We start from the raw sequence: 11332 nt of genomic DNA on the forward strand, positions 1-11332 counted from the left end.
AATAGTGATTCATGGGTGAAACGATCAAATCTGTCAAGAAGAGGAATGAGGAGCTGCTGCCAAAAGACACCTGACACACCACTGAGTCACCAAACCACCAAGGCTGGCTTTATTTGAATGACGTTCTTTGCCACCGCGGCATAGCAGACATATTACTGAAAGTTATTTTCTGGATTCAATTACATTTTCTCACGCTCGCCCTTGCTTATTATTTTTTTTCAGCACCCATTAAAAACTGGACGGTCCGCTTATCAGATTTTGTCTGAGACAGTGATGGTTTTCACACAAGGGTCCACACAGGTGCTGAGACTGTGCAGACATCAAATGGTTCATTGTTCATTGTTGGGGCAACTCATCGGATAATACTGCATCACAACGCCAGGGGACTGTAAGGTGTCAGCATGGACTCTTTGATCCGTGCAACTAACAGCTGTGGCACTTCGGATAAAAAATACAATCCTGTTTTTTTTTTTTAAATGAAACAGCGAGACAAGCTGATTTCTACCTTGACAACTGATTAAGACGACTCCACTCAATCGGCCATAATCTTGTAACAAGAGCGAGAAACCCTTCCTCGTTCCTGGTGTATTGTTTGATTTCAAACCGAACAATCTTCCGTGTGGAAGAGGAAAAAAAAAGAAGCCAAATAGAAAAGGCGAGAGAGAGAAAGAGAGGCCGTCTGTGTTCACCATGTGGCTCTCCGTGATGCTGCTGCTGGTCTGCAGCAGCCAGGCTACTCATTTTTATGGAACAGTGATGACTTACTACCCCAAAAACACCAGCGCTGCCGGATCTGTCACGGTACGTACGGTTTCGTTTTAATCCACTTTATTCACCGTTTGAAATTTGACAGTGTGAAAAAAAAGTGATGGTCTAACAGTGGGCTATTTCTGGGATGTGGGTAACACAGTAGAAAGTGCAGTAAATTCGGTATCTTACGTCCTCAGAAGTCCTAAGAACAATGCAACAGAGGGGACTCTCTCTCTCTCTATATATATATATTTTGAAATATACTGTACAATAAATATTTTTCCCTTCAAAAACGATTAATAGAATTTGGTAAATATCTTTCCATGTTGTCTGTACCTGGACCACGTGGCAATAATCCTGTTAAGAAAACAAGAGATTTAATCAGAAATCAGAATCAGAAATACTTTATTGATCCCTGAGGGGAAACTCTTTCTCTTTTGTTACAGCTGCTCACTGTCACGTCAGCGCACACGGGAACAGAAGTACTAAGCAAAACATATAATACAATATAATACAGGCAAGATAAATTAAGTACAAAGTGGAAATAAGTATAAAATTTAAAAAAGTACAAAGTGGATTTAGAGGTTGATGATAAGTATGTACGGTATAATAATACTATGTAATAAGTAAGTAATAGTGCATGAACTGTCACGTTAAGTGTAGCTTATTAAGATGATGAAGTCTTAGCAGGATCACAGACAAATGCATGTCTTCAAAGTAGCATGTTCTTTTTTTTTTTAGCAGCCCAATAAACTTTGAATCATTAAATGCCATTACACGTCTCCACTGTAACACCACAGGTGGTCCTGCGCTACAAGCTGAACTTCCACTCCTGCACAAATTTAAATTGGACATGTCTCAGCGGTGACTGTGGGACTGAGAGCTTACAGCTGAACACTGTTGACATGGAAAACAGTGGAGAGTGGTGCCAGACAGAAGGGATCTCGACTCGGCTGCTTCCCAGCAACGCTCCGTTTCAGCTGTGGTGAGTGGCACCAATACCAAACACTTCAAATCACTGAAGGGGGGGTCCAAGCTGATGACTGAGTTGATTACTTACATTAAGACTTTTATTTTGTTTTTTACAAGTTTCCTGAAATGTTATGGTTCAATGTGCAAAGATTTAAATATGTGTTAACTTCCAGAACAGAAATCCAAACATTTGGATGAAGCCAGGTTCAAAATTCTTGTTTCATGTTGTTGGCATATTAGAGTCAAAGGTTTTTACAGAGGGGATTTAGAATATCTCTATCTATCACTCCATAAATCATAAAACACTGTCAACAGCCATGAAACAAATCAATTTCACTATGCTTTTATCAGAATCAGAAATACTTTATTGATCTCCGAAGGGAAACTCTTTGTTACAGCAGCTCGCCTTTACGTCAGTGCACACAGGAGAAAGTACTAGCAAAAAATATAATACAGGTCAGAAAATAAATGAAGTACCAGGTGGTTATAAGTATAAAATAAAATAAATGTGAAGTACCAAGTGGGTTTACCGGTTGATGATGATAATACGGTATAATAATACAATGTAATAATATAAGTAATAAGTAGTAGTGCATGTACTGTCAAGTTAAGTGTAGTTTATTAAGATTATTATGAGACAGTGGATATTGCACAGCAGTAATGGAGGTATGAATAATATCAATAAATAGGAAAAACTGCTGCTCTGGTGGCTTCATGCAAAACAATGATTTAATAACACACTTTATATTAGGACATAATATCTTGGAAGTTAGCTGTACACACCTACAGTACATGTGTACACTCGGGATCTGTGCAGCACAGTAAAAACTGACGTTCTCATTAACTTCCACTGAAGGTTTAATGGTGGTAACTGGATAGATAACATCGTAAATGGCATCACATCATGGAGAGCTGTGACTCTGGTGGAGCTGAGGAGCCGGTCGGACACCGGCCAGGCCAACAGATCACCTCAGACCACCATCCTGCCAGCTGTCAGGTAAGCCTACTCACTGTTTGTATTTCTATCTTTTTGTTAGTAATTATACACCTTCTGTATTTAAACAATTGTATGTGTCACATTCTGGCATCAAAATACCATTAGCACCTTCAGCACCTCACATAGTCTAATTACTTGTCGTAAGCAACAAAGTCAGATGAAAGGAGTTTGTATTGTATCTTCATCTGAAAATGTTGGGTGTTATGTTTAGTCCTTTGTCTTCTTCACGCATCAATAACTCCAAAGCAGGTTGAACAAGTTGAACTGATGAAGTGAATCTGCAGCCACAGTATCACCATTCGAAATTCTCTCCGCTGCATTTTATTTGGTAGGGTAAACTGTCACAACTAATTTAAAAAAAAAAAAAGAAGAAAAAACAAAGCTAAACACAAGTGTTTTTTCCTTAGATTTAAACTTGTTGTGCCCAGATAAAAACCTTTAAAGGGGAAATCTGTTGACTTGTGATCAAGTTCAGGTTCAAGCATGAGTTTCCTGGTGAAAACATTGAGGAACAAGTGAGTCACTTTACATTCAGCATCCAATCGAAACAGAATGACATTCACTAGATTAACATTTAACATTCAAAAAATACCTCTGCCTGGACAAGACAATCCAACATTTACTTTGGCACAGCTAGGTTGACTAATTGGCTGATGTTTTACATGGAAATCAATGCAGGAAAGGTTGAGCACTGCCAAAATTACCAATGTCCTCTCTCTCTCTCTCTCTCTTTCACAGAGTTCCTTCAAACTGTCAGAGAGATTTCAACCTGTTGGCGTTTGACCCTGACGGAGACGAGGTTAAATGCAGATATGGAAACACAACGTTAGAGTGTAACCTCTGCACACCGCCGTCTGTTCTCAGCCTCTCACCTGTGAGTCGCCAAAGTCAAGTCCGTCCAAAACACATGGGCTACTGTACATATTGGGGTTTTTAAGTGAGCACACAATTCATAAAAAAACATCATAATTTTAATGGTGAGCAGCACTGTTGTGTGGAGTTGATACGGTTCCAGTTTTCTACACTGGTGAGCACGTGTTGCCACTGGATGCTTTTCAGTCTTGGCTCACTGAGTAGCCTTTGACCAGCGGGACAAAAAGACAAGCTGAGAAAACAAGCAAAGAAACCTGATCACGATGTTGACTGGAGAAAACTCCTGGATTAAAGGAAAACATAATGTAAAAGAAAATTAATAGGAGTAGGATTTTTTCTCAAAAATAGCCTTATGGCCCAAATCTTCCCCATTCCAAATTAAATGTACAGGCTTGCATTTCATTACCTGACAAAAAATACTTGAGTTATTATGACCTCTTGTCCCTTTTTGTCCTCTTGCAGTCTTGTACTTTGTCATTCAGCCCCACCAACAGCAGTAATCAAGGTCCATACGCCGTACAGCTGGTGATGGAGGACTTTCCCAGGCAGACTATCAACCTGACTGACACTAACGGGTGCAGACGAGGATAACTACCAACAACACTATAAGCAAACTACCTGTTCAGTTTGTTTTAAGGGGTAAGATCTCTTGTTTTGGCAGCGTGGCATTATTTAGCTGTGCTGAAGTTAGAAATAATCTCTGTAGTTGAGTTGATCTTCAGAGAGTGAATCAGTTTTTAGAGTGTATATTATCAAAGTTATTTGGAACAAGTCATTATAATCTAAGGAGGTCTTACCAAAACTAGATAAATAAATATATATATAAATAATCGACATGGCAATGACAATGTTCTGGTTTAACATGCTTATGTTTAGAAGGTACCCATGTTTCACATATTAGCTTAGCATGCTAAGATTTTCTAACAGGCACTGAACACAAAGTACAACTGAGGCTGATGGAAATGTCATTAGTTTTGAGGAATTTGATCATAAAGTATTTGAAAATTTTACAATTTTACCTCATCATGATGCTAGAGGACAAATTAAGGGATCACCAGTGTGATAACAATTCATTGTCAGACTGATGGATGGAGGGACCAACCGGCATTTTCATCCTTAGAAAACGTTTTAGCTTTTCTTTATTGTTCCAGTGGATCCTGTGGTGCCATCCTGCACAGAGGGACTCTATCTGCCCAGGTTTCTGCCTCCAACTCCAGCCAACAGAGCTCAGCTGTACACCCCTGTCAATCAGGCCCTGGAAATCAGCATCAATGCAGTGGCAAATAATTCCAAGTAAGTCAAAAACAAAACAAATTTAAAAGAACTTAGATATTAAAATACCACAGGTTAATGATGTCCTGCAGAAGTTTCTCTGGTGAGATAATATATAGGTTTTCAGGTGCACAAGAAATCACAAATAGGTTTGACAAGAGTGCAACAAATGTAACAGAACCAACTGTATAGTGCCGTTGGGATATACACACAGTAGGTTAAATATAAGCCAAAAGCCAAAAGAAAACATGAAAAACTTCCTACAGTATAATGTGTGTAAGCGCCCGTAGATTTTGCACCATGTTTTTTGCACCAGAGTTTCAAAGGCTTATACTGGTTTGACCACTTTAAAGCAACTACAAAAAAATTTAAAAAAGGAATCAGCAGCTCATGTGACTCACCAAAAATCTGCCAGCAACTGCCATGAGTCAGAGGCCAGGTGAGAGAAAAAACATTTTAATCATCGTCATGGAAAATAGTTTTGTGGATGGGGAGGTTTTGGAAACGCCTATTTAACTTGCCAAGCCTTTTCTTCTTCTGTTTGTTAAAGTGTGACTGAGCTGCTGTTCAGCGGGCCGTACAACACGAACCAGACTGCAACAGGAACTGGACAGTTCATCCTGAGATGGACGCCGTCCCAAAACCAAGATGGAGAAAGCCACCCCATCTGTTTTGTCGTCCAGGCAATTTCTAAGTCAGTCACTTGTCCCATGAACATTACCCTGAAGCAATGTATATGGAAAAACTGTAGAAATACCTCAAATTAAAAACTATGAACTGTGTTTCTTATGGCAAAGCTCTTTCAGTCATGAATGCATATATCCAGGTATAATATAGTCAGCATACAATAAATGTAATGAAAGAGGTGAGTTGAGTAGCATTATGTGCTTTCATTTTTACCTTTTTCTTCAAAATCCACTCTTAACATTACTTCTGTGTGATCTTGTATATTTGACCTTTAACGAATAGTTTCACATTTTCGTACATACGCTAATTCACTTTTTTGCCGAGAGTTTAATGAGAAGATCGATTCCACTCTCATGTCTGTGCGGTGAATACAGAGATGTTTAGCTTAGCTTAGCATAAAGACTCGAAATAGGGGGAAACAGCTAGCCTGGTTTTGTCCACAGGTTAAAAAATCCACCTACCAGCACCTCTAAGGCTCATTAATTAACATGCTATATCTCGTATATTTAATTCGTACAAAAAACTAAGTGTAAAAACGACAAGCTGTGGTTTTACGGGGGGTTATGTGCAGGATTATTTCTTGGCCGGGAGCAGTGACTTCCTGGAGTCTCCACTGGTTTGCTTTACTTTCACATCCACTTCACAGGCAAGAAAGCAAATAAGCATATTTCCCAAAATGTCGAACTATTAGGAGGTTTTGCTTTGGCAAGAGTTGTGTCCCATCTGCATTAGCATTCCTAAGTAAATAATACCGTGTTGAGCACTGAATGTATAGATTTATACTGCATATCTGTACGTGTGTGTACATGTGTATCTGGGGATAAGTGTGACCATGTGTATATTGTGTTGATGTATGTTTTATGTGAGACAATTACATGTGCAGGCTGTAAAAGAAATGTCCTCCTTGAGCAAGAAAGACTTTCTATCTTGAAATATCTAAAAATAATTTGTGACATAATTTTGTAAATAAGCTACCGTATTGATTTATTTCCACAGTTCAGTCAAGTATCACTCGGAGCTACGATGTGTCATTGTGAGCGTTGGAAATGGTGAGTAGAGCCCTTCCTTGTTTTTTCACGTTTTAAATTCCATTGTTGATTTCCTGGATTGATTAAATTCACTTGTAATCTATCTTTTATATTCACTTCTGTTTACAGAAACAATAACAACCACCACTACACCAACTACAACAACCATACAAACTACAACCACCACCATTTTACCAACTACAGATACAACAATCAATGAAACTACTACACCAGTGATTACCACCACTACACCAGCTACAACAACCATACAAACTACAACCACCACCATTTTACCAACTACAGATACAACAATCAATGAAACTACTACACCAGTGATTACCACCACTACACCAGCTACAACAACCATACAAACTACAACCACCACCATTTTACCAACTACAAATACAACAATCAATGAAACTACTACACCAATGATTACCACCACTACACCAGCTACAACAACCATACAAACTACAACCACCACCATTTTACCAACTACAAATACAACAATCAATGAAACTACTACACCAATGATTACCACCACTACACCAGCTACAACAACCATACAAACTACAACCACCACCATTTTACCAACTACAAATACAACAATCAATGAAACTACTACACCAATGATTACCACAATGATTACCACCACTACACCAGCTACAACAACCATACAAACTACAACCACCACCATTTTACCAACTACAAATACAACAATCAATGAAACTACTACACCAGTGATTACCACCACTACACCAGCTACAACAACCATACAAACTACAACCACCACCATTTTACCAACTACAAATACAACAATCAATAAAACTACTACACCAATGATTACCACCACTACACCAACAACCATGCAGAGTACATCTACCATCACGTCTACAACTACTTCACTAACTTCAACCACCACTGCAACAAATACACCACAAAGTGAGTATGACAAATGACGATGTTTTACAATACACTGTACACACTGTAATTGTCTATTAATGAACATACACATAGCTAAATGACAAGTGAGGGAGCTAAGTGAGAACAACGGCACTTGAACTCAGCATGGAAGACCTCGTCTAAGACAGCTATATTACTCAGTTTCATCGCCCTTCTGGCCTGCGTTTTAATGTTGAGTCACTGTGTTTCTAGTTGTCATAGGTCTGAGAGTGAGGATTTCTTCTTCGTCTCCACTGTCTGACGACTACATCAAGAATACCGTCATGCAACAGGTCAGTATGCTTCTCATCTAATCAGAAATCCTGCCAAAGCATCAGACAACCACGCAGAGATACTCTGAATATGTGGTACTTCCAGTTATTACAGTTAATGTCTGATGCAGGGTTTTCACAAGAAACTGACGTGCAGATTTTTAATCTGTGGTAACTCTGAAGTAAAAGTTATCAATTACTGATGGTAAAAGAGTCACACCAGCATTTAAAATGATGACATTTAGCAGCCAAATCAATTTATTTCAATGGAATCACCAGTGAATTCGCATTAGATATGAAAATCTGCACCAATCTTTAGCGTCAAGTCCAACTTTATTGAACTTTGACACACAAATTTGCACCATTGACAAATAGCAACTGTTTGGAGAGTCCAAAATGGAGGAAGCTATCATAGCTTATTAGCTCTGTTTAACTTTTTAAAAACCCCTCTGTCGGAGTATAACTGCTCCACAAAAGAGGAATAGTTTGCAGACAGTTATGAGACAGGAGTCGATGATACAAATATGTCCTTTCAATATACTGTATGAACTTATTGTTCTGTTAGCAACCAAGCTAACAAGCTTGCTAACCAGGGGTGGAACATAACTAAAATAAAAAGTACAATTACTCTAAAAACTGTAAGTACAAGTTTGAGGTTGTACTTTCCTTGAGTATTTCCAGTTTATGACAATTTATATTTCTACCCCATTACATTTCAGAGGGAAATATTGTACTTTTTACTTATCTGACAGCTACAACTAGGCTACTCATTTGTTTTTTTATACATAAAACAAATCAGTTTCTAAAATATGCACGTTATAGATTAAACTAGCCAACAGTATAGTTGTTCAAATTAGCGCTACCTTGATAGCATTAAAATGCTTACATTTAAAATCAATTAATCAGTAATATTCCAACAATATTTACAGCCATTTTGCATCATTAGTACTTTTACTTTTGATCATTTACATTTTGCTGCCACATTGTACTTTTATTTAAGTAAAATTACATTGCATATTGTGGTATTGCTACTTTAGGTAAAAGATCTCAGTAACATTACTTCTTCCACCACTGGTGCTAACTTTTCCCCTCTTCAAAAACTCTTTGTTGAATGAAATGATGTATAATCCTCGCAAAAAGAAAATGCCGGCACAGTACGGAGCACAAAAATAGAGAGAAGCTGGGAGAGTTATTGTGACTGACTAGGCTAGCATGTTCCCGGGTTTGCTAGTGTGTTAGCCGTCAGCTCTCCGGCTACTTTACAGCAGTTCACCAAATAACCCTGCCAGCAGTAAGTTAATCACTAGTTAGGGGCAAATTCTGCATCATCTGTGTTTCCTAAAATCTACATCCACTTATGAATTGAACACAAAACAATAGTAGAAGACCAAACTGGGGAATATGGAGAAATAATTATCATATGTACACAACATATTTATGTTCACATACATTACATAAATAACTTCACCCATTCATTACATAAATACATGTATATGTGTAGTTTTGTTGTTCGTCCATGAGCACAAAATGTGTTGAAACGAATAATCTCTATGTATTTCACTTTAGTTTCCGCACATGTCCACCACATGTTCCTCATACCGTCATTTCTCAGATAACAGTGATCGTTATGTGTTTTCTCCTCCAGTTTAAAAATGAATTTGTGAGACGCGGAATGCCATCAAACTTCATTCTGAGCTTCGTGAGGAGAGTGTAACTGGAAGTTACAACCACAGGGACCCCTGCTGGTTCAACGCGATCATGTATTGACTCCTGCAGGGAAAACTTGTTTTGCTTGCCAGAGCTAAAACAACAGCTTTTCTGTTGTTTTTAATTAGCTGAATTGATTTTTTCCATTGTATTGTTATACATTATTTTTTTTGAAAATGAACATATTTTTTAGATCCCTCTGGGAAAACGGACATTTTCAGATTTACTGCCAGTGTGTGTGGAAACTCTTCGATTATTCACATTATCTGATTTAAGGCTCATTTGCGAATGAGTCCTGTTGAGCATCAAAGTCAAGAATTTTTTTTTTTTAACATGTGGTTCAAACTTTCATTCTTGACCTTGGAAACAGCAGTTGAGAAATAAATCTCCCCACGAGGTCCATTTAGTAGCTGTTCTGGAGCTTTTGATCATATCACATCATCTTATCTTCTTGACATGGAATTATAGATTTTTTCCATTTTTTATTTGTTTTTACCATGTGTAAACCTTTACTACTGTTACTATTGTTAGTGTATAAAATAATCACTGGGATGCTATATTATTATGTATGACACTTTTAAATCTTTGTTATCTAACTTTATTGTATCTCATCAGATTACCTCAGGGACACTGCCCAGGTTGTTTTCTCTGGGGGCGGCTTGAACACTTTGTTACGGTCATTTTCAACTCTGCATTTGATCTGTATACAGTCTGAAACTGAGCTACTCGTCTCTTTCTTCTGTCTCGTACCGAACATATTGCTGTTCATGTTAAAGCAGGGGCTCATCCCTATGTTCCTAGGTCCTTTGTCAAAGGGCAATAAGTAGCCGGTTGCGGTTCAAATTGCAAAAGAATAAAGGGAGATGGACGTTTCAAATGCAGTTTGAATGATAAAAATCTGTTCAGCCACTGTGGAGATTTCAATGTCTACAGTCCAGAAAACTGCCTTGCCTGAAATTTGAGGGCGTAGGTTTCAAGGAGTATAACATCAGTAGGTTATAAGCCGTAGGTAGGTGATTTCAACATATCGACCCAGGAAACTGCACTGAAAATTTGAGCTAGGAAAAAAACATTGCTGAGAACATAAAGCCCATTAGAAAGGTCTCCTTAATGTGTCTGGGGAACATAGGACCCTGGGAAAATAGATACGCTCTCACAAGAAGCAGCCAAACTAAACTCCACAAAAATGTATCAGTAGTACACTACTCTTTAAACTGTCTGTGCTCCAGATCAACCTTTGTTTTTGATTTAGAAAGAGACATTTTGGGGTCATAGAGTTGTTGGTCATAGCTAAACGGTTTATGTGGAGAAGTTGTGCCGTTTACGTGCAACTTACTAAATGTTAGATGGGAAATAAAAGCCATTTTAAGCTCTGATTTTGCAGAAGATTTAATGATTAAGACAGGGGTAAATTCAAAATATGAGGTGTCTCGTGTGGTGGATCTGGCCCTCAGGCAAAGTTTGTAACTGTGTTTGAAGGTGTTACAGAGGTTAGAGAAGCAGGCATCTGATGACTGCTTGCTTGAAGTAACTCAAACTCCCTAATTCTGGTCCTGATACACCAACCCTCAAAGACTAGAACTGTAAAATCCTGAGGTTGTAATGGACAGCTTGTATGTGGAAAGACTCAAGACTGTTGCCTATAAATGTAAAAACAGGTTCCTGCTGAAATAAAAATTTATTTTTTATCTGACTAACCAACAACTGTCTTTACTGTTTTCGCTGCTGTCGTCTTTATGTATGCTGTGGATGTGTTTGTATTGTTGTTTGTCTGTTTATTTACCCCCAAACATAATTTATCTTCAGAATTAAGAATTCATTTGAACTCAGCT

General features: G+C 38.1%; 1 protein-coding gene across 1 annotated transcript; it reads left to right on the forward strand.

Annotated features, from left to right (window-relative positions):
• Positions 1 to 145: 145 nt before the first annotated feature.
• On the forward strand, positions 146 to 11197 carry LOC122869710. The gene is made up of 10 exons (XM_044182942.1): positions 146 to 801; positions 1551 to 1735; positions 2579 to 2719; positions 3458 to 3593; positions 4055 to 4231; positions 4744 to 4885; positions 5415 to 5558; positions 6548 to 6600; positions 7735 to 7814; positions 9439 to 11197. The coding sequence occupies exons 1-5, from the start codon at positions 691 to 693 to the stop codon at positions 4181 to 4183; spliced, it is 702 nt and encodes a 233-aa protein (XP_044038877.1). The 5' UTR covers positions 146 to 690; the 3' UTR covers positions 4184 to 4231; positions 4744 to 4885; positions 5415 to 5558; positions 6548 to 6600; positions 7735 to 7814; positions 9439 to 11197.
• The last annotated feature ends 135 nt before the right edge of the window (positions 11198 to 11332 follow it).

Source organism: Siniperca chuatsi, linkage group LG22 (assembly GCF_020085105.1).
Source record: "Siniperca chuatsi isolate FFG_IHB_CAS linkage group LG22, ASM2008510v1, whole genome shotgun sequence".
Classification (NCBI taxonomy): domain Eukaryota; kingdom Metazoa; phylum Chordata; class Actinopteri; order Centrarchiformes; family Sinipercidae; genus Siniperca; species Siniperca chuatsi.